Source organism: Alternaria hordeiaustralica, assembly GCF_023758085.1.
Source record: "Alternaria hordeiaustralica strain BMP 2776 chromosome Unknown scaffold_5, whole genome shotgun sequence".
NCBI classification, from domain to species: domain Eukaryota; kingdom Fungi; phylum Ascomycota; class Dothideomycetes; order Pleosporales; family Pleosporaceae; genus Alternaria; species Alternaria hordeiaustralica.
In genome coordinates, this window is record NW_026056777.1 from 49,368 (window position 1) to 71,365 (window position 21,998).

Genomic DNA, 21,998 nt, shown 5'->3' on the forward strand with positions numbered 1-21,998 from the left:
GAAAATATGGCGGTTTTCATGTATATGATCCTTCGCGTAACGTCCAGGATATCTGCAGCGTTTGGCTTCCACGACATTTCCAGAATTCAGCAAGCTCTCGCGTACTTGCGGTTACGAATCGCGCGATCGATAGCCTTGGAGAAGATGTTTATTTGATAACTCAGCCTCCATCCTGCGATTGTTAGCGCGTTGTCCTAGTCCTGTAACTTGGCCGAGTGGGAGTACGCTTCGTGGGCTTCACCACAACTGCGGAACATAGACGAGCTGATGAGGTCAGTTTGGTTCATACGGCTCTCCGTGCCTTATTGTGATATATGTCCTGCGAAGATTTCCAGGCAGCTGAACGTGTTGTGGAGCCCAAACCTCACTGGCATCTGTCGCCGTCCATCAGCGATCCAGCAACTCAACAAGGTAACCGGAGATGATGAAAGTTTTGTTTGCTCGTTCTGTGTGTTATTCCATATGTACAATCCCGCAGTAACGAAGCCTGAAGCAACCGGTACGCCCTTGTCTGTATGCGCTTCCTTTCAACACCACCTCTTAGTGTCCCTCCTCGTGGTGGCCCTTATCCTCGAAGAACAGTTGCTCGGCAACGAGGTATCCAGCGAATGCAACGGTGGCTATGCCGAGGCCGGGGAAGGAGCCCTTGAAGCGGTTGAAGCGGGTGAAGGGTCCGGTGTATCGCCATTGCTCACTGGGAAGGTAAGTATGTGTGGGATGGGGCATGTCCGTGGTATAAAGCGTACTATCGTGCCCATGGGTCGCCCTTGGTACCGTTCGCAGAAGCAGCAGCGAACTTCTTGGGGTCGAAGCCGGTGATGGAGGGGCGTGGTGCCATGGTGATGGAGCTGGCATAGTCAGCAATTGTTGCGCGCAGAGAAAAACATATCAATTGAGCGCGTATTGCTTGCTTACGTACTCTATGAGCCTCGTGAGCAGCTGGTGTGAGGCAAGGCGGTTGTGGAAGCTGGCGTCGGTGGTTCCTGGACCATCGTCAGTCGCATCTCGACATGTCTTGGCGGCGAGCGATCATACGCACGGCCTCCGCACGTCGTCAACTGCGGTTGCTCTCCCCACACCATTCACACATCGCCCGCACCTCATCGCTATCACCACCCCACACGCGTTCGTATAGCCCGAGGATACCTACGACTTTCGCGAGCTTCATCTAGGCATCCAAGAAGATCCATCATTCCGTCACCTGCACGAACATCCACGGGATCCACCTCACCCACGCACACGCGAATCGTCGCAACCACTACAGCAGCTTCACAATGCCGCCTCACGGGGGCCGCTTCCCCGGTCACAACCTCTCGAATCCCTTCGCGCATCTCTCGGGCCCAATACCACAGCAGCAGCAACAACCGCTGCACCAGCAACACCAGCAGCAGAACATGCAACATGGAGGCTTCGGCGGCGGCAACCAGGCACACAATCTGAACCTCTTCGGCCAGCACCAGGGCGGCTTCCAATCAAATGCACCGCTGGGTGGTGGACTGGGCGGAGCCGGGCTTGGGGCAGCAGCAGCAATTGGCGGGGCAGGCGGAGGCACAGGACTCGACGGGCATGAAGCGCGTATGAGATTTGCCCACGGCGCGCAAATACAAGAGAATGCTGCTCGTGGTCAGGACGGCGCTAAAGGCATTGCAGGACAGCGGATACGGGAGGTCTGGCGGTCAAATCTGCACCAGGAGATGGACATGCTGCGCTCGCTCATCGACCAGTACCCCTACATCAGCATGGTCAGTATGCCATTTTCCTACCAGCCGGTCGGACAGCTCTTGCTTGGGAGCTTTGTCTGATGCGTGTAAAGTCAGCCGTCAACGGTGGCGCAACGTCTTCTTTTGATGGGGTAGTTTCCATTCTACCTCTCCCTCTCCTTCATGGACTTCATGCTCACTCTCTGAATAGGACACCGAGTTCCCCGGTGTTGTCGCGCGGCCTATCGGAGACTTCAACTCGAAAGCCTCATATCACTACCAAACCGTGCGCTGCAACGTCGACTTGCTCAAGATCATCCAACTCGGCGTCACCCTCTTCAACGTACAAGGCGACATCCCGCCATCGCATCTCGACATTACAGACCTAAACTACAAGCCAAAATCGTTGCAGCGACATGCAAACAACATCGTCGTCTGCCCATGCACATGGTCCTTCAACTTCCAGTTCTCCCTCGAAGATGACATGTACAACGAGGAGTCAATACAGATGCTTAAGAAGTCTGGCGCCGATTTCGAAAAGCACAAGGAGCTGGGCATCGACCCTGTCGAGTTCGGTTCATTACTCACCACATCGGGCATGACTCTGTCGGAAGATGTCAACTGGATATCGTTTCATAGTGGCTACGACTTCGCATACATGCTCAAGATGCTCACCTCACAATCGCTACCCGAGGATGAGGATACGTACCGCAAGCTCGTCAATGTCTTCTTCCCCAAGTTACTCGATGTCAAGTACCTTTGGCGACATGCGAACAATCTTGTTCGGCGCGGTGTTATCGGATCGACTGCGACCAATATACTCAACAATCTAGGCACAAAGTCCGGCCTTCAAGATCTCGCCGATGAGCTCGGTTGCCAGCGTGTGGGAAACTCACATACAGCAGGATCCGACGCATGGCTGACAGGAGTCGTTTTCTGGGACATGAAAAAGAAGATCTTCGACGGAACCATTCCCGACGAGATGAGCGGCCACATGTGGGGTCTCACTGGTGTCGGACCACCAGCCAGCGCAACAGCGCAACAAGCTGTCATTGCCGCACAGGGGGCTTCGCAAGGCTTAACAGGCTTCCAGCAAGGTGTGAACAACACCTTCTATCCCGGAAACGCAAGGCACGGTGTCGACGGCCCAAGCACACCCACAAACCACCCAGCTGGTCTGGCGTCGAATACTCCTGGACCCACAGGCATGATGACCCCGGGCGGATACGGCGGCTACGGCAACAAGTAGGATAGTGGCCATTTGCGGAATGAAGGAGAGTCTTCCAAATCTCCCCTTCTGAGCCCAGGCCGTGGTGACTTGTCATACAGCGAGTTTTTGCCAGGCAACAATTCGCATGGTGCCGGTGGCCATTTTGACAAAGGAAGATAGTATCCCGAAAATGCCTTTCCAAGGCTGAGCCTTGTTCGTCAGCCACACAATCGCTTACCCAGTGGCCATTGGCATGAGGGATATTACTATCCCGAAAACCCTGTTTTGAGACGGCATCGTCGTGGCCGATCGCACAACAGTCACTCATCTGGTCCCTCTAATCATCGCGGTCGCGGAGGTCATTCTTGGACTGGCTATCGAGGTGGCGGCAACACGGGCGTGCCACATAGTGCTTGAACGAGGAGGGCGCATTAAAAGGTTGAGAGGAATTATCATCGTCTTGGGGTGGTTTAAAAAGGGAATCGGACGGGGTGGCTTATATTGTACGATACCCGGGTTAGTGTGCAGTGAGTGCGGACCGTACTAGATCGTATGGTTAATGTTATTCTTGCATTCATCCACCACTTGTACAGACATGCGCGTGACATATATTGAGTGTCCTGGTCGATTCCCAGCACGGGGCTGGCGTAGATATCACCAACGAATCGTGCAAAAGAGTATAGTATTTGCTTGCAACAAAGCGAGAAAATTGTTGTAGACGAGTTCTCCAGTGTGGGACATCTACATATTGAACCTCGTCCTCTGCTTCTCCATGCGGCCCTTCCATTGCCACTCCTGGCCACTCTTGAATTGGATACCGCGATCTATTCTGCGGAGTTTGAGCGTCATTCGCGGTCTGGCCATTTACGTTAGCAGTCTACTCCCAATAACATGTGCGAAGATATAGTAGAACTTACCCAATCTCCTGCATACCCACTTTGACATCCTCCACACCCGGAAGCGGCTTGCCATCCGACCCCACAATAGGCTTCTCAGTCTCGCGCTTATCCCTAAACACATAGCGATGTCTCCTCACGAAGATGTAATCGCGCTGATTGTGCAGCGTGAGGACCTGGCGCCCTTCCAACTCTGGTTTCACAGGGAACATGTTCTGGAAGAGGTGGGCTGTGAGGATACCGAGGGGAGTTTTGAACTGGTTCAGGATGAGCTCAGGGTAGTGTCCGGTGTCGTTTGCGTGGCGGGGCAGCTTCTTTCCCTCGACCCAGTTTGTGAGGGAGAAGTGGAAATGAGGTCCGTCGGGCAGGGTGACAATGTCGAGGCCGTCGGGCTTCTTCTCGTGCTCGGCTTGCATGAGGATGACGAGGGCTGTGTAGCCGCGTGCGCTGGCGAAACCGGCGATTTCCTTGACGCTGTATTTGTGCGCGTGGACATGCTGGGTTCGTCTTATGTAGGTGCTGTTGGGGAAGAGGGAGGTGAGGATTTCGGCTTCTTTGTGGAGCGTCGAGTTGATGCTGGTTGTGATGAGGATCTGCGGGTCGTCGGTGCGCGGGTTGAATATCGAGGGGAACTTTTGCTTGAGGAATTCGGGCGAGAGTTCGAGGTTTGTTGCTGTGGATGTGGCGCTGGGACTGGAGGCGCGTTTCCCGGGTTTGGACGAGGCGGCGTCGGAGTCTAGGTCGGAATCGTTGGAGTCGAGAGACGGTTCGGATTCGGAGTCGTCGAGCATGCTGTCTGCTTCGTCGTCCTGGCTGTCGTCCGAGTTGGCTCCGCCTGCTTTTTGGTCGCGCTTCTTCAGTTTCGCTAGTATGCCCTCGTCCTCACCGTCCTCGCCGTCCTGTTGTGCCGCTTCCTCTTGCTCCACCTTTCTCCTCTTTGCCAGTCTCTCCACATCAATGGCCCAACCCAGCGCATCTTCTTCGTCGCCGACTGGTTCGTCCCATACTCGCTTGCCGTCGATGGTCGCAGGCTTGTTTTGTGCTAAGCGCTCCTCTCGTAGCGCAGGGTTCTTCTCTTCCTCGCGCTTGCGACGGAGTCTCGCGTCTCGTTTTTCTGATTCGCGCGCCTTCTTGATGGAGAGATGCGCCGCCTGTCTGCGCAGTTTGTTCTTGGGCTTGATCCCAGAGGCGACATTGGGGCTCTTGGAGAAGGCCATGTTGGAGCGGGGTCACGTTACTGGTCCGTATCGGAGTGTGTGGTCTGGTATGTGTCGCACAACGGCCGTGGAGTTCGCAAGACGGTGCTGCTCAACTTTTCGGTGGAGCCGCGGCCTGTGCTTTTCCGCAATCTTGGCGCGCCACACATTAGCAGAGCCTCAGGCGTGTCGAGATTCGAAGCATCGCTTTTCTTGGTTTCCGTGCCCGAAGTTTGTAGCCCTTTTGTACATTAGACCGCGTCGCTCATTAGTGTTCTCTTGTCGCATGCAAGAGAGGAGCCGTAGTATATGCGCCGCCTAATTCCAGTGCGCGTCCCCCAACTTGCTGCGCGTCTGCCTCTACGTAGGCCCGTCCAATATCGTGCCCCACCTCCGCCGACTCATCCCACCAAGCACTTCTCGTCCACACCACCCCTCTTGCGATACAAGGTCACCCTGCCCCAGCGGAAGAACGTCGCCATGCCGAGCGATACCACGACCCACAAGGGCAAGCCCTTCGAGCGCGCTGCCTTCGAGCAGCTTATGAAGGTGAGTGCAACGGCCCAAACACTGTCCAATTGTGCTAACAGCAGCCATTGTAGCACAAATACTTCTACGCGCCCTCGTTCGACATCTACGGTGGTGTCGCCGGCCTCTACGACTACGGCCCGCCCGGCTCTGCCCTCACCGACAACATCGTCGACATATGGCGCGAGCACTTCGTCCTCGAGGAGGACATGCTCAAGGTCGAGCCCACCATCCTCACCACACACGAGGTCCTCAAGACCTCCGGCCACGTGGACAAGTTCGCCGACTGGATGTGCAAAGACCCCAAGACGGGCGAGATCTTCCGAGCCGATCACTTGGTCGAAGAGGTTCTCGAGGCCAGGTTGAAGGGCGACAAGGAGGCACGCGGTCAGAAAATTGAGGCCGAGGAGGAGGACCCCAAGAAGAAAAAGAAGAAGGTCAAGAACATCTCGGCCGTCAAGCTTGAGGACTCCATGGTCAAGGAGATTGAGGAGGTGCTGGCCAAAATTGACAACTACAACGGCGAGGAGCTCGGCCTTCTCATGAAGAAGTACGACATCAAGAACCCCGCTACCAACGGCGAACTCCTACCGCCCGTCGCATTCAACCTCATGTTCCAGACCTCCATCGGCCCCTCGTCCAATCTGCCCGCATACCTACGTCCCGAGACCGCCCAGGGTCAGTTCGTCAACTTCCAGAAGTTGCTAGATCACAACAACCAGCAAATGCCCTTCGCCTCTGCTTCCATCGGCAAGTCGTTCCGCAACGAAATTTCCCCGCGACAGGGTCTGCTCCGTGTGCGAGAATTCCTAATGGCTGAGATCGAGCACTTTGTCGACCCAGAGGGCGGCAAGAAACATCCACGTTTCGAGGAAGTCAAGGACGTTGAGCTTGAGCTGCTCAACCGGGACGTACAGCTTTCAGGCAAGACCACTGTTGAGACCACCAAGATTGGCAAGGCTGTCGAGACGGGTCTGGTCGACAACGAAACACTGGGTTACTTCTTGGCCCGTATCCAGCTGTTCCTGCTCAAGCTCGGCGTCGACCCAAAGAAGATTCGCTTTAGACAGCACATGGCCAATGAAATGGCCCATTACGCCGCCGACTGCTGGGACGCTGAGCTGCTCACATCATACGGCTGGATCGAGTGTGTCGGTTGTGCTGACCGTAGCGCATACGATCTCTCAGTCCACATGAAGAAGACCGGTGCACCTCTTATTGTCCGTGAAACACTAAAGGAGCCGAAGAAGGTTGAAGAGTGGCAATGCCAACTCGACAAGAAGAAGTTCGGTCCCACCTTCAAGAAGGACGGTAAGACTGTCGAAGCGGCCATCGAAGCACTGTCGCAAGATCTCCGTGAGAAGCTATCTCTAGACCTAGAGAAGGAGGGCAAGATCGTCATTGACGTTCCTGAAGTTGGTGATGGCAAGGTCGAGGTACCAAAGGAGCTCATCACCATATCGAAGCAGACCCGAGTAGAACACACACGGGAATACACACCAAACGTCATCGAGCCGTCATTTGGTATTGGCCGCATATTCTACGTAAGTACCGATGCGTTGAGGGCTATGCATACCTTGCTGACTGATCCAGGCTCTATGTGAACATGTCTACTGGACCCGTGAGGACGACGAAGCCAAGGCTGTCCTGTCCTTCCCTCCGGCCGTCGCACCGACCAAGGTGCTCATCGTGCCACTCAGTTCAAACCCAGACTTCGATCCGTTCGTACGGAAACTGAAGGACAAACTGCGAAAGATTGGTGTCTCCAACCGCGTCGACGCTTCCGGTGCCTCAATCGGCAAGCGCTATGCCGTAAGTACTCCGTCTACCCTGTATCCTCGATCAGAGTCTAACACGTCCCAGCGTAACGATGAGCTTGGTACACCTCTCGGCATCACCGTCGATTTCCAGTCCATCAAGGACAACACATTCACACTCAGAGACCGAGACACTACTGGCCAAGTGCGCGCAAGCCTCGAGGAGATTGCTCAGGCCGTTGCGAACATCGTGAGGGGTGAAGAGACCTGGTCAGATGTTGCCGCACGGTTACCCAAGTTTGAGGGCCAAGAGGTCGACTGATTGTATAGAGCATGTCTATAGAAGAACTGCGTCCTAATGAGAAACGTAGCCTGTGTATTAGAATTGACGTCACTTCGATATTGAATCGGAAAAACCCAGCGTATTCCGCTTGCCAATGTTGTCACTCGCTCCTTCCGTGTAGCACACCGTGAGGTGTAATTCGCCCGCGCCGCAACTGTGCGTTCAATACTTTAGCACACCGCACTTCGCGCCTCCTTTCAGTCTCACATTTTTCTCCACAAACAACTCTCCTGCTTACTCTGACCCACTATGTAAAACTCCCCTCGGACACATGGACGCGGCACGGATGCGCATCAGAAAGAGTAGGGGGCCTGCAAATCAGCCTCACTCTGGTTGCACCTCCCGGGATCCGGGTTGTCCGGCACCTTTCCCGTTTACTGCAGGATCGCCCGACCGACTTCAGAGCTGGAATGCTCCTCGATAGGCTGGTCGGTCATTGCTGTCTATCACTTACTATGTATGGTTTTTGATGGAGACAAAAGATAGATTACTCCTACCAGCACCAGCAGCTTGATAGCCTGGCATCCCTGGTCGCCAACCCGTCGATTCTCTGGTTCGTACATACATCGGGCGACACCCGCTGCATCTGCTAGGATCAAAGGTGACCAGCAATGACTCGTCCGCGTCGAGCTTACTCCTCTGAGTGCTAGGTGTGAAAAGCTCCCGTGGAGGATAGTATGAGATGAAGCAAAGCAAAAGGCCTCGAAGCAAATGTGCCCTACACATTGTGCAAAAGGCTACAAGATGGTGCATTCACTCCCGGCAGTCCGGTTGACGATCTACTGGATCCGCTCCGCTGGCGCCGGTAGCATGGCCGCACCGTCAAAAAGCCCGGCGCCAAAAGTCTGTGCCTAGAGCCCAGCTGAGACGTCTAGGACTCTGCTCTCCGCGGTAGTATCAGCAAGAGGCTGCTTCAGTCTGGTTCTGGACTTGTGCTACGACCTTTTGTGACATGCTGCAAGCCGGCAGCAGGGTCTGGGTTCCTACGCGCTAACACCTGCGAACACGTAGCACGAACCGGAGATTGCGTTGTAACATAGCGATGGACGCATTCATGTCGCCAACGGGTTGACTCAGTATCAGCGCATCCTTTCGTCAATCGTTCCGCCCGAAGGTCGAACATAGATAGCCTGCTGTCTAAAGCTGGGTTGGTAATTCGTCCGTGTCAGAGCCAACATGATTAGAAGTCAGCGGGCAGCTGAGGCTGCGTACCGTTCGTGTGGCTGTTCAGAGTCTTATGAGCATCGGTCGAGGCCTAATCCTTAGCAACCAGAGGTATTGGCGGTCCTAACCACCTCTTACTAACGTGCTGCAACACGTCTACGTCGGTCGCCCGCGTACCATCAACTATCGCGTCCGTCACCCACATAGCGCGATTTCCTCTACCGCCTGCAGATCTTCTCGCCGTAAGTCGCCCGTTTCCGTTTACGGTCCAGCACATGTAGACCGTATACGCAGTACCCACGCGCCCCCAGCATCAAGCGGCCATCGCTTAGCATGCAGAACCTCAGCTTTTAGCACCCGTTTGCTAGGGTACTACGGATGCAGCACATACCCAAGAGACGAATGATTTCTACTTCTTCCGTCTACCTGTCATTCTTGTCTTGTTTGTTTAACGAGAACTGTCAGATCTTTTGCATCGGCTTTCCGAGACCATGGACGAGGGACAGCCACCACCCGGCGACGTGGTTGCCCCTCTCACAGGCGCTCCACTCAAACGCCGACGGGCTGACTCGGAGAGTATCTCGTCGATCGAGTCTAAGTACGTTGCTGTCTTCTATTCTTGCAGTTATTTGCCACTCTGCGTTGTGACGTGGTCGTTGGGGCACCTGGGTAGATCCACTCGGCAGTCTCCAAGGATCAACAACGATTGCTGTAGCCTTACCGGTGATCAGCCACCAAATACCATCGCACGGTATACAAAGCTGACGCCTATCTCGACAGTCGCTCTGTCCGCACATTAGCTTCCGACGATCTAGAATACTTCCATGAAAATGGACGAACGTACGGCAATGAAACGTACTACCTGCCATGCGTATACAAGCAGCATAACGACTTTGTAGAGCAGGATCGTTTGTCTCTACAGCATGAAATCTTCGTCCGAGCACTTCATGGCAAGCTTACCACTGCGAAATTACTGCCTACTACCCGAAGAATACTCGACCTGGGCACTGGACCAGGTCACTGGGCTGTTGCCATGGCGCGTCAATACCCGCACGCGGAGGTTGTCGGAATTGACATGACGGAATGGGATATAGACACCACCGAAGCCACGTTGGGTGATGCCAGGGTGACATGGGAGCTGGACGACCTTGACGTCTGGGGAAAAGAGATGGATGTCGACCAGCTGATCAACCAGCTCGCTACTCTAGATCTAGCCAATGAGTTGGCTAATCGGACTCCCATCGACGCGCTGAGGAAGCCCAAGTCAACGGTCGATCTCAGTCAGCAAGGAAGGGAGCCTACGCCCGAGGAGCATTTGACTATTGATCTCTCAACACTTACCCCCCAGCCTGAACCAGGCTGGCACTTTAGCGACTCCTTTGAGCTCATACATTTACGAAACATGAAGGGCTCTTTTACGCACTGGGAAGACGTATATGCCGAGATCTACAAGAGCCTTTCACCCGGTGGATGTATCGAACTCGCAGATTGGGATCTCGGCCAAGTGCCCATGGGCCCAGGAGAGATCACAGCAGCAAACATACCTATGCCTACCCTACGGAAACTCTACGTGGCGTTCATGGAAGCATCATTCAAATCTGGCCGTCCACTTGGCCTCTTCTACATGCACCACACCTATCTCGAAGAAGCAGGCTTCGAAGACGTCCAGACGACCCAAGTCAACGTGCCAGTCGGGCAATGGCCAAAGGACGAAGCGCAGCGATCGCTTGGCAAGATGATGTTTGTGCTTGGTATGGAGATGTTTGAGCCGGTTTGCTTGAGGCTGTTGACGCAGTGGGGGAGTAAGACAAGGGTTTGGACGGCGGAGGAGTTGAGAGCTGATATATTGGTCGCGCAAAAGGAGATTTACGATTATGTTGAGCGGTCAGAGCGAGGGGAGGTGGAGGGGTGGTGTGCAAGCTTCAAGTGGGTTACCGCTAGGAAAAGCTGGCACGCGGAGAAGTGACTTCGGGAGTGATCGGCTGATGTGTTTGTCGATACTCGCATATTTGGGGAAGGTGGTAATGTGGATTGGATGTCGGTATTATGAGGCACGACTACTTTGCAGAAAACATCTCCGCTATAATGCACATCGACTGATACCGCGCTTGTTCGTATGTCACCGACGCAATGGGCTTTCACTTTACAGAATCCATCCTTGGGTGATTGAGTTTGCATCGATGACCTGCCAAGGAAGATGGAAAGGGAAGTCACCACCCATCATCCCAGTCGAGCACGGCAAGCACGCTGGTCGTACAGAAATCATCATGTTCGGAAGGTGGAGCCGTAGCAATGACATATATTCAAGTAACGACGCCGTAAGGCCGCATTCGCAAAGCTTTCTACCCTTAAACGTTCAAAGATGTCTACAAACCTCTCAGCCAACGAGCTCTTCAACGTCAACGGCATGGTAGCCGTCGTCACAGGAGGCGGAACTGGTAGCCCATCCACATACCAGACTGAACAGCACTCCTCTAACAACATCAGGCATCGGGTTGATGATGGCCAAAGCCCTAGCAGCCAATGGCGCCCACCGCATCTACATCGTAGGCCGCCGTCCAGACGTCCTCCACTCGGCCGCCAAAAGCATCAACCCAGAAACCGTCATCCCGCTACCCGGCGACGTCACCTCACGCAAATCTCTTCTCTCAATCGCAAAGCACGTCGAGACCGAAACAGGCTACATCGACCTCCTAATCTGCAACGCAGGCATCATGGGCCCTAAGCCGCTCAAAGCAGCACCAGGATGCGCCGCGCCGTCAGTCGCAGAGTACGCAGCACACGCGCTCGAGACGCCCATGGCCGACTTTACCAACACGTATGCGGTGAACAACACGGCGGTATATTATACGGCGCTGTCCTTCCTCACGCTCCTCGACGCGGGAAACAGCAGGAAAACCGCGCACGCTGATGTCCGTTCTCAAATTATAACGACATCGAGTATCGGCGGTTTCTCGCGTTTACCCGGCGCGTCGTTCGCCTACAACAGCAGTAAAGCGGCTGTTACGCATATGACCAAGATGATGGCTACGGCGTTTGTGCCTTACGGTATCCGTTGTAATGTACTTGCACCGGGCATTTTCCCGTCAGAGCTCGCGATGGGCATTATTGGGTCGTTGGAGAAGGGACCCAATGGGGAGGTGGATAGGAGTGTTGTACCCGAGGGCAGGACGGGCAAGGAGGAGGATATTGCGGGCGCGGTGTTGTGGATGGCGGGAAGGGCTGGGGGGTATTTGAATGGGAGTGTGGTTGTGGTTGATGGGGGGAGGTTGGGTATGTTGGCTTCTACGTATTGATGTTGTTAGCAGGTAGATATTGAGATGGGATCGTTTGCGTCTTGCATAGTTATTGTGGAACTCGAGATTGATATAGTCTATGTAGGAATATTGCATGGTGTTTACATTAGGCGTGTACCTTGAGTGACGCAAGCCGCCCCCACTAGCGCGTTTCTCCCTGCATTTGCGGAGTTGAAGACACACCTCCGAAGACGCTTGCCAAACCTCGACTGCCATGCGCGCGTGCTGACCACGCGACCATGCCTGCTCCAACACACAGGCTCAATTCCAATGAGCTGTTGAATTCGCCTGGTTTCCTAGGCGCGGCCGCGCGCTTCTGGCAGGTGAGCGAATTCACAATGAGGCGTGGTTTACGCATGGATAGAGATAGCTAACACACAACTGCAGCGCTCGTATGCTTCGGATTATGTTGGCATTGCCATCTTAGTATGCGGGTACATAGTGGTGCGTAATCACAATACCAGAATAACCCCTCAAGGTTTCAACAAGAAAGCAAGACTGACAAACTAGGCACAGATACAATTCCTCGCCGAACCCTTCCACCGCATGTTCTTCCTCGACAACCTCGCCATCAACTACCCCCACGCGGAACACGAACGCGTCCCCGTCTCCTGGCTCTTCATATACGCCGGCGCCGTGCCCCTCGGCGTCCTCATCGCCTGGGCCCTTGTCCTGCGCCCTGGAACGCACAAAGCGCACGTTACAATTCTCGGCTGGTTCATCAGCATGATCCTCACCATGTTCATCACCGACGTGATCAAGAACGCCGTCGGTCGTCCCCGCCCCGATCTCATCGCTCGATGCAAACCCGCTCCTGGCACGCCCGCACACCAACTCGTGACCTTTGACGTCTGCACCGAGACGAATCATCACATTTTACACGACGGGTGGCGCAGTTTCCCAAGCGGACATAGTAGTTTCTCCTTCAGCGGCCTCGGCTACCTCGCCCTCTTCATCGCAGGCCAATGCCACGTCTACCGCCCGCGCGCCGACCTCGCCCGCGTCCTCCTCGCTCTCGCACCTCTGCTTGGCGCAGCGCTTATTGCGATTTCTCGTTGTGAAGACTATAGACACGATGTTTATGATGTTAGTGTGGGGTCCGTGTTGGGTATGGCTGTGGCGCATTATACGTATAGGAGGTATTATCCGGCACTGCGCAATCGGGGGTGTGCGGAGCCGTTTCCTAATCCTGCGGATGAGAAGGGCTGGGGGAAGGTTAAGGGGGATGAGGAGAGTTTGAGGAATGCGGAGGAGTTTGAACTTAGTGATCTGGAGGAGGGGGATGAGGAGGGGAGGATGTTGAATGGGCGGCGGTAAGGGATATGTGCAATTATCTAAAGCAGCTAAACTGGGGTCTAGAGATTGGTATTTCAATTACATTCTGTGCAAGTCGCAGGGGTGCAAGTTGCTCAAGGCACTTGTGTGCCATTCAATCCCCGCAGCTCGTCCAAAAGCTTTTTCCGATCAAGCTCATATCGCTGCTTTTGTGCGTCATCCGTAGCAGATGCGCCTCTTTTCTCCATCTGATCAAGCCGGCGGTTTTCTGCTTGATCTAGCTGGCTGATGAGAGTAGGTATCAGCTTGGCACGAGCTTGCGACGTAGCATCGTTTGGTCCCGTTGGACTCACTGCGGCTGGTCAAACACAAAGACGGTGAAGAAAAGCTGGGCTTCTGCTGACCTGTACTTGCAGCGCTAGACGAAGATGCTGGCTTTGAGAATGCTGAGGTACACTGTGACCGGATCGAGCTGCTCAATTCTTTGGTCTTTTTGCTTACTTTGTCGCTCGCCCGTGCAAGAGAAGCTTCCACGGAGCCTAGGTGGATAATTGGAGATATGCTGGGTACAACGTCAGGCGCATCCGACATGAACTCGATGAAGCCATTCTTAAAGACATCCAAGACATCGCTTGTTCTTTCATCCAGGAGCACGTCGAGCTGGAGGCACTCCAGAACATGGAAGCGAAACCAGTCAGGTCTCAATCCTGGCTTCGCTTTCCATTTCGACGCAGATATCGACGTCGACCTCTTCTCCCAGTGACTGTGATCCAGCACACTAATCCTGGCGTATGCGAACCCGCTGGTGTATTCAAGTGAGCCATCAGCAAGCTCAAGCTCTTCGCAGCCTTCTCTGATGATAAAACCGCGTTTTCTAGCATATGTGCCATTGATCAAGGCGATTTCAGATCCAGTGTCCGCAGCGGCTAAGATTCTTCGCCCCTCAATGATACACGAAACCTGGTTTGTCGCATTTCCCAACGAATACAAACGGAGCGAGCGCTTCCAAGTTCCGGGTAGGTCTACCATGCGTGAGGTGTACTTGGTGATGGTCTCTGTGGCTCGGAGGAAGGCCATGCCGATGAGCACCGGTAGGGCCAAGCGTTCGAACACGTTGAAACGACAGGGTATGTATGATGCTTCCGATTCTACCCGTTTAGCGAACTGAACCGCTACCACGATTTGACCCATGGCCTTGATGTTCTTGCCATTCGGGAGCTGGAAGCCTGCTTCAGTGTCGGGAATCGGCTCGATGTTATATCCCAGTTCGATTGCCTTGGCACGAGATATGTGGTTATCATGCGTTCCGGTGTCGTAGCAGGTCATGATCTCTTGCAGTCCACCATGGGCTTCGAAAAGTAGTGGAAGACCTCGACGGTGCCCTTTCACGTAGATGCCTTCCATAGCTCTTACAACTTTTTGCTGTGCTGCGATTGCTCGCAAGTCTGCTTCGGATTCGCGAAGTTTTTCGTCTGGCACGCGGGTATCCTTTACACCTATTATAGCTTTTTGCTCTGCCACGGTTGCTAACAAGTCTGCTTCGGATTCACGACGTATTCCATCTGATTCGAGGACCCTTGAAAGAACTCCCCCAAGTCTAATCACTTGCACCCATGCTTCCTCTTCTTTAAGTTCTTCTCGTGACAACCGACGATACTGTTCTAAATCCTGAGCTTCCTCTCTTGACAAGCGTAGATCAAATTCATCCAACGCTTGGATCAATTGACCCTGCATTACTCTTGGATCTTTATTCGAGAAGTCCTCGAAAGGCCAATCATAGGATTCGACGCCAGCACTCGTGCAGATCAAAGTATCCGCCATTTCCTTGTGACTCCCACCACACTTTGTACCATTTGCTCAAATGCCAGGCGTAATACCATTCAGTCGGCTAGAAGACCTGCTTTCTTCCGTGTGAGTACCAGAAATCCAGTCGACTGAGGCTTGATTGGTGCCGAAGTTTGGCTTGGCTGTTTCGCGATACCAGAGGAGTTCACAATATCAGCTCTGCGTAACATACATTAAGCATCTGCCTTCTAATAAATTTAAACGGTGCTGCCGTACCTTGTCTGAGGTTTCTTTGTAGCCCTCAGGGAGCTCCTCCGACGGAATACAGTGGACCGATAGCTAGTCGAATCTTTCGCAATGTGGCTCAGTAGCCGTAGGTTCAGAAGTTGACGGAATTTGGAGAGACAATAACTGTTTACATAGCGTAAGCCAGCAGCAGTAAGGGGATGGGTGTATCATGTTACGAACTGAAACTCGTGAATACGCTTGTATGTTTATGTGAACCCCAAAGGTAATGGCACCGCACCCGTATTGTCAAAACCAAAGCTGCGGATACCGGTACGTGTAAAGATCGCAAAGATGCGACGAGGTGATTACTGTCTGTGGGCGAAAGTGGTGGCTGGCTGGCACGTCGCTTGGCATATGCAATGCAGGGTTGTTCACCGGTCTGCGTTGCCAGCAAGGCAGATTCAGGACGTCCTTGTGCCGCGCAACTTCCATCGCCGCAACACTTGACAAGACCACAATGCGGACTTCGCGCCATAGTGTCGTGCGGCCACTGGATGGATATCCCTCACTTGCAGAAGATATCTCGAGTGACCTGGATCGAACGTCTTTGGTTTTCAGACGTTTCGACAGACTCGCTGTGCGTAATCTGCTTTACCTGCAAAGTGAACTGGTAGAACTGGAAGCAATGCAAGTACGCGCGAAATCGGTTCGAATTTTTCGTGGCGACCCGCTGATATTGTATGCCAACAGGACCAGTTGGATAGCGAGGATCGAAGATATGAGAATAATGATCTAGCTACCGGAAGATGTGCCATGAATTGGGAGGCGTTCAGAAATGCTGCAAACGACCCTTCGAACGTCAAACAACGAAATCGAATGGATCTGATGGAAACCATACGGAAGAAGATGAAAGAGTATAGTAATACCTGATGCCAGCCCAGATTCTCAAATAACATGCTGAGAATGTCGAAGGAAAGGCACTGCTGTCGGAAAGCCAAATGGCGCAACTTGGACCGCCTCCAATACGCACATTTGACGCTGTCCATCATGCCTCAACGCGCTTCAACAAGATTGCAAATCACCGAGATCCGATTTTCGGGGGCCATAGTGCTACCCTGTATGAAAGAAACGATGATCTGGTTCTCTTAAAACAACCCGCACACGAAGACCGTGTCACTACATTCGTGCAGCAATATCTTCCGGTCCTCTTTCTTGTGCGTACAATCCATTATCTACAACCCGAATGGCGAGCTGACGCAGAATGCGAAGGCAGAAAGAAGAGAGAATGGTATGGCATACGTACCAGAAAAGAGAATTGCGAGGTTCGTGACGATCGTCAGCGTTGTCATCGCGGTCGTCTTGCTTTTCGTCGCAATTCTGGTCCTGTATTATGTCAATAATCCCACAACGAAGCTGATCATGATCGGTGTATTTATGTTGTTGTTCGCTGGAAGCGTTAGTATCTTCACTGCTGCGAAGCGATCCGAGGTCTTCGCAGCCACGGCCGCGTGAGTGCAAGGGCCTCCATCTCGTTTTCGACCGCTAACTTTACGTCAGATACGCGGCGGTGCTGGTGGTGTTCGTAAGTGGGAATCTTGGCTCGAGCAGTTTTGAGGTGCCACGTAGGTAGCTGCGACGGCGGGTGCCTGACTCAGTTCCGCATCGTGCATTATGATATTGGGTCACAACAGCGTCGGTGTTATCTGCATATCCTATCAGTGCAGATATGGATTTGTAGGAGGTAGATGTTTTGAGGTGGTGTATTGTCCTGAACCTATTGTTTTGAGCTTGAATTAGACGCTGTAGTAGTACAAGGACCTTCCTACGCAATGACGCGTGCCAGGGCCGCTAGCGCGTTCCGAACGCGTTGGACCCTTCCTCATGGTTTTCACTGCTCCTTGGAACAACCAACATCGTTCAATCTTCCTCTGTCCTGCTCTGAGCGCCTCTGGCCCACACTCTATGGAGTTCCGTCGCCATTTGCGTCCCTATGTCTGATGAGAACTCTTCTTTCAGCTTCAACACGATCTGGCCCGCTGCTTCCAGTCGCGGAGACCCATATTCGAAAAAGCCACCTCCGTCATTAAATCTTTCGTCGCAACGAAACAAATTCGTCGGATCCAGGTGGTTGAAGGGCGAGCTTTCCGCATACTTGCGCGATAGACATCTCGTCAAGATCAGCCTCATACCCTCTACGGACCTTAGGTAGGCTTCGATGGCAGGCTCGAAGCAAAGCGGCCGTTGACGGGCAAATTCTAGTACTAGTCCCGCAATGCCGGCAGCGATGGGAGTGGCACAGGATGTTCCTACCATTCTCTTCCACCCCTCCTTCGGATCCTCAGAAGGAAGGTGTATAGGGTACGTGGACCTTACTGCTTCGCCCAGGGCAGTAAATCTGGCTTTATGGCTGAGTTGTGGAGGATTGAACTTGGACGGGTTACCATGAACATCTGCTGCATCGACGGCAATAACTTCCAAAGCTCGAGCTGGATACGACATGCCGGCTTTCGTTCGGATGCCTTCGTTTGAGCTCGCCGCGAAGAGTAGAACATTGCTAGCTCTAGCACGTCTAATCGCCGCTCGAAGTTCGTAATCACTGTCCTCGTTCCAGCCTAGACTCATACTGATGATGTCGACCTTCTTCTTCTCGACAGCGTCATTAATGGCCTCCGCCACGTACTTTCTGTCGATCGCCTCGTTACCTTCGCAGACCCTGTACACATACACATCTGCGTATGGACAGACAGTGAGGATTACACCAACGGCATGGGTACCGTGGCCTTTGCTATCGCAGTTCCAGGGCAGGGCCGGATCCAGTTGCTTCCCTAGCTTTACTCGTGGACTCTTCATCAGCGGCGGAACTGGGCCTCGAGAAGTGCTCTTCGCAACTCCACTGTCAAGTACAGCGATCTTTACACGTCGCTCGGTCTTCTTCTGCTTGAAGGAGTCATCTTGGTACCTGTCTAGCAAGACGTGTGCATGGTTGCGCAGGTTCTCGAACCAACTGTCGGCTATGACCTCACTATGCGTCGTTAATGAGATGTTCTACATCCAAAGTATCGCAACACTTACTCTTGAGCAGTCCAGTTTATGATGGGGGTAATAAGCGATGTGGGCACGCTTCTCTTCAAATCGCCAACGGATGAGGCACGCTTGTGTTTTGCGTCTCCCGTCTCTAATACTCGCAAGCTACCTTGGCTCAATAGGTCGTTGGAACGTACTTTCCTCACTTTGGAAACGGGCCCTGGTTCATCAAAATCGTGATGCCATCCACCAGGCACGAAAGCATCTCTTCTCTCAGCCTCGAATATTTTTGCGCGGATGACTGGAACAGATTCGGATCGCACATGAGGCTCAGGTTGCGTTTCGATCGAAGGTTGAGCATCAGACATGCTCTTTTCTCGTTTTGATCCTTCCATCAATGCAACAAACTCTGGGGTGTTTAAGGTGGGCGTCGAGGCCCACGGCGGAGTTGTTGGAACAAGCAGGTCAACAAACTGCTTCGTCTGCCTCCCTAACCAGGACATCGAGGTGCGGACTATGTGGTCTTTTGCAGGCACGTTCTCCGTCTCGGCAGATCGCTCCACGATTGGCTCGGATTGTATTGTGCGTACCGGATATCGATTGCTGCATCCCAGCATCTGATTCTCAACTGGAACCTCGAACTTTGCGGTGGGTTTCGGAGCAATACACTCTGCCGATAGCACTGTTTGGGGGAGACATTCTTCCCTAGGTGTTGTACTTTGTCCCTCAACAGCAGTACTAGCCTCACCCATCTCTTCGCTGTTGCGTGTCTCGAGCCCTTTTAGAGTTTCTGCAAGCGCATCCAGTTGTTGCAAGATCGACTTGGCCTCTTCTTCCTGTTTCCTTTTGGCCGTCATCTCTCTATCGCGCGTGGCTTGCCTCGCAGACTCTTCATGCTTTCTCTCGTCTTCTGCCTTGCGCGCTTGTATCTTTCTTGCTTCCTCCTGTTTGGCGTCCGTCTCTTTCTCGCGCGCTTTCTCAGCGGCCTCTCTCTTTGCGTCTTCGTCCTCTTGTAGTCGTTTCTCTTCCTCCTTTCGTAACCGTACTGACTCAGCTTCCTCTTGCCTGTCTTTAGCCTCTCGAGCTCGATTCTTCTCAGCTGCCTCCTTCTTTGCAGCCTCGTTCTGTTTTCGTCTTTTCTCTTCTTCCTCTTGCAACTGTACTAACTGTACTGCCTCCCTCTTTGCGTCTTCGTCCTGTTTCCGCTTTTTCTCTTCCTCATCTTTTTCCTTACGAGCCTGTGTTTCTTTCGCTTCCTCCTGTTGGACCTTCATAGCTTGCTCATGCGCTTCCTCAGCTGCCTGCCTCTTTGCATCTTCATTCAATTTTCGTCTTCTTTCTTCCTCTAGTAACCGTACTCGCTCAGCCTCCTCTTGTTGGGCATTCTGTAACCGTATTCGTTCAGCCTCCTGTTGTCGGGCTTTCTCCACTCGAGACCGTTTTCGCTCGGCCTCCTCTTCTCTAGCTTTAGCCTCTCGAATTCGAATTTCCTCAACCCTCTTTACTCTGAGCTCTTCTTCTCTCCTTCTTCTCTGATCCGCTGCCGAGGCAGCCAGCTGCCGTGCTTTAGCTTGCTCTTTTTTTTCTGCAGCCTCTTGTAGACGCGTCTTCTCGGCTTCCTGGACTTTGACCTCCTCCTCCCTCTGTCTTCTTTCTTCCGCTGCCGAGGCAGCCTGTCGTCTTGCCTTTTCTTTCTGTCGGTCAACCCTGGTTTTGCAGTTCTTGAGCGAGATCTCTGCGTCTCCAAGATAATCTTGGTACTCAGGCGACGATCTGGCTTTACATGATTTCAAACGGAGGATGTCGACTACCTGGCTAAATTTCTCCAGGGCATCGTCGTACTTCTTCAGATCACGCAACTCTCGGCCCAGGTTGTATCTGACCTTTACGGACTCGATGTGGTCTTTTCCTAGACTCGCCTCCGCTCTTTGCAAGGTCGTTATATTGAGATTTATTGCTCCCATGATGTCGCGATCTGTACCAGACGCATACATAGCCGACGCCAGATCGACTCGATCTATACATCTTTGCACCGCTGACTTCGGTGTGGTCTTATCGTCAACCACCGCTTGGAACTTTTGGACCGCATTCGGATAGTCTTTGTTTAGTAAGTAGGTCCTCGCAACTCGTCGTTGAGCTTCCAGGTGACTTGCTTTAGCGGCCTGTGCTGGGGCGCTAATCGCACGAGAAGGGCCCTGAAGCTGTTTGTAACGCTCGAGAGTCCAGTGCTCATTTTTCAGTTCGCACGATATCGCCCTGTGGAACTTCCCTGCCTTGGTAAGGCTGTCGGCCAGGCGCTCACGTAAGTTTAAAGTCTCTTGGCCAAGATTCCCGTGGTGTTGTTCGGCGAGCTCTACTGCCTTCTCCCATATTGTGATTATATCTGGGTACAAAGTCTGACCTTCATTTTCAGCTCCGATCTCGAGTCCTTCGCCCTCAGAAATGAGTTTGTTGATTTGGTCATCCAGCGTCATTTCAGGAGGGGGGCCTTCCGCCACTCCTCCTCACTCGTCTTCGCGCCGTATCGGTTCTTGATTATTAATCCGAAGATGCGTCGTAACGTTTAACCAAAGGTGGCGACGCCGTCCGCGAGTGTTCTGTCGTCGTGCGAAGTCAGGCTCATTCGATCGTACCCCTACCTGGCGCAATGCTCGAAGGGTTGGTAACTTGGCACGCAAGATAAGGAGGGAATATTTGCGTGCTTCCTCAATCCGGGCGCATTATCGATGTGTAAGAGATCTCAGCCGTTCTGCGGGCCGCACGAAGTCATCCGGGCTGCGGCGAGGTGGGGGCTGAAGGATGATGGCTCGCCTGCATACCCAACCTGGGCCAAGCGGATATGCAGATGCTCAGCGTAACGCCGGGTGTACTGACCGGTTTGAACCACGCCCCGCCTTGATTTGCGGCACAGTCATATCTCGATAGCAGCCAGCCTTCGCATTTCGGCGCTTCTTTGTACCTTGGGCAGGCTGTGTAGCTTCAGCCTTCATCACGATGCGAACTAGGCTTCCCACATGCCCGCCCTCAAGCTTGCGCCTCAAAGACGGTCATGTTTGACAGCACCGCCATTGGAATGCTCAGATCAATCGCAAGCGCACGTCGTCTGTGTGCTTGAAGCGTCTCCGGCCGTTGCTCGCCGCTGGACCCCCACCGTAGCGGCCGTCGAGGAAACTGGCCCTGTCAGCCCTACTCTTGCGCGACCATCTAGCATAGTTATTGGAGGAGCATTCGTTGGAGCATTTCTTGGTCTACTGATATTGCTACTACTGATATGGTGTTGTTGCTGCGACCATCGTCGTGGACGCAATGGTAGTAACAAGAGCTCCTCCAAGAGCTCCTCCACAAGCTCCTCCACACGCAGCCCACCATCATCACCAAGAGCGCCGCCACCGCCGCCTCCTGCTCCAGTTAGACCACCACCCAGTGCCCGTGGCTCAGTTCCAGTAGTGACCTCACCATTCCGTCCACCACCTGGTTCAGCACCCGGTCCAACACCTGGTCCAACACCTGGCCCAACACCTGGCCCAGCACCCGGTCCAGCACCCGGCCCAGCACCCGGCTCATCATCTGGTGTGATACGGCGTCCACCACCTGGT

General features: G+C 53.4%; 8 protein-coding genes across 8 annotated transcripts; 4 read left to right on the forward strand and 4 right to left on the reverse strand.

Annotated features, from left to right (window-relative positions):
* Positions 1-540: 540 nt before the first annotated feature.
* J4E84_003356 (uncharacterized protein) lies at positions 541-838 on the reverse strand (the record flags this gene model as incomplete). The annotated part of the gene is made up of 2 exons (XM_049385969.1): positions 541-694; positions 798-838. The coding sequence occupies 2 exons, from the start codon at positions 836-838 to the stop codon at positions 541-543; spliced, it is 195 nt and encodes a 64-aa protein (XP_049245818.1).
* Positions 839-1,274: 436 nt separating this feature from the next.
* J4E84_003357 (uncharacterized protein) lies at positions 1,275-2,949 on the forward strand (the record flags this gene model as incomplete). The annotated part of the gene is made up of 2 exons (XM_049385970.1): positions 1,275-1,742; positions 1,912-2,949. The coding sequence occupies 2 exons, from the start codon at positions 1,275-1,277 to the stop codon at positions 2,947-2,949; spliced, it is 1,506 nt and encodes a 501-aa protein (XP_049245819.1).
* Positions 2,950-3,651: 702 nt separating this feature from the next.
* J4E84_003358 (uncharacterized protein) lies at positions 3,652-5,023 on the reverse strand (the record flags this gene model as incomplete). The annotated part of the gene is made up of 2 exons (XM_049385971.1): positions 3,652-3,766; positions 3,828-5,023. 2 exons carry the CDS (start codon positions 5,021-5,023, stop codon positions 3,652-3,654), a joined length of 1,311 nt encoding a protein of 436 aa, XP_049245820.1.
* A 459-nt stretch (positions 5,024-5,482) lies between these two features.
* On the forward strand, positions 5,483-7,609 carry GRS1 (Glycine--tRNA ligase 1, mitochondrial; the record flags this gene model as incomplete). Its single annotated transcript, XM_049385972.1, has 4 exons — positions 5,483-5,551; positions 5,605-7,074; positions 7,124-7,342; positions 7,394-7,609. The coding sequence occupies 4 exons, from the start codon at positions 5,483-5,485 to the stop codon at positions 7,607-7,609; spliced, it is 1,974 nt and encodes a 657-aa protein (XP_049245821.1).
* A 1,676-nt stretch (positions 7,610-9,285) lies between these two features.
* J4E84_003360 (uncharacterized protein) lies at positions 9,286-10,760 on the forward strand (the record flags this gene model as incomplete). Its single annotated transcript, XM_049385973.1, has 2 exons — positions 9,286-9,392; positions 9,575-10,760. The coding sequence occupies 2 exons, from the start codon at positions 9,286-9,288 to the stop codon at positions 10,758-10,760; spliced, it is 1,293 nt and encodes a 430-aa protein (XP_049245822.1).
* A 396-nt stretch (positions 10,761-11,156) lies between these two features.
* On the forward strand, positions 11,157-13,407 carry J4E84_003361 (uncharacterized protein; the record flags this gene model as incomplete). The annotated part of the gene is made up of 5 exons (XM_049385974.1): positions 11,157-11,232; positions 11,282-11,999; positions 12,350-12,413; positions 12,478-12,534; positions 12,601-13,407. The coding sequence occupies 5 exons, from the start codon at positions 11,157-11,159 to the stop codon at positions 13,405-13,407; spliced, it is 1,722 nt and encodes a 573-aa protein (XP_049245823.1).
* A 92-nt stretch (positions 13,408-13,499) lies between these two features.
* J4E84_003362 (uncharacterized protein) lies at positions 13,500-14,769 on the reverse strand (the record flags this gene model as incomplete). Its single annotated transcript, XM_049385975.1, has 2 exons — positions 13,500-13,717; positions 13,770-14,769. The coding sequence occupies 2 exons, from the start codon at positions 14,767-14,769 to the stop codon at positions 13,500-13,502; spliced, it is 1,218 nt and encodes a 405-aa protein (XP_049245824.1).
* Positions 14,770-17,579: 2,810 nt separating this feature from the next.
* J4E84_003363 (uncharacterized protein) lies at positions 17,580-20,876 on the reverse strand (the record flags this gene model as incomplete). The annotated part of the gene is made up of 3 exons (XM_049385976.1): positions 17,580-17,633; positions 17,689-18,400; positions 18,451-20,876. The coding sequence occupies 3 exons, from the start codon at positions 20,874-20,876 to the stop codon at positions 17,580-17,582; spliced, it is 3,192 nt and encodes a 1,063-aa protein (XP_049245825.1).
* Positions 20,877-21,998: the final 1,122 nt, after the last annotated feature.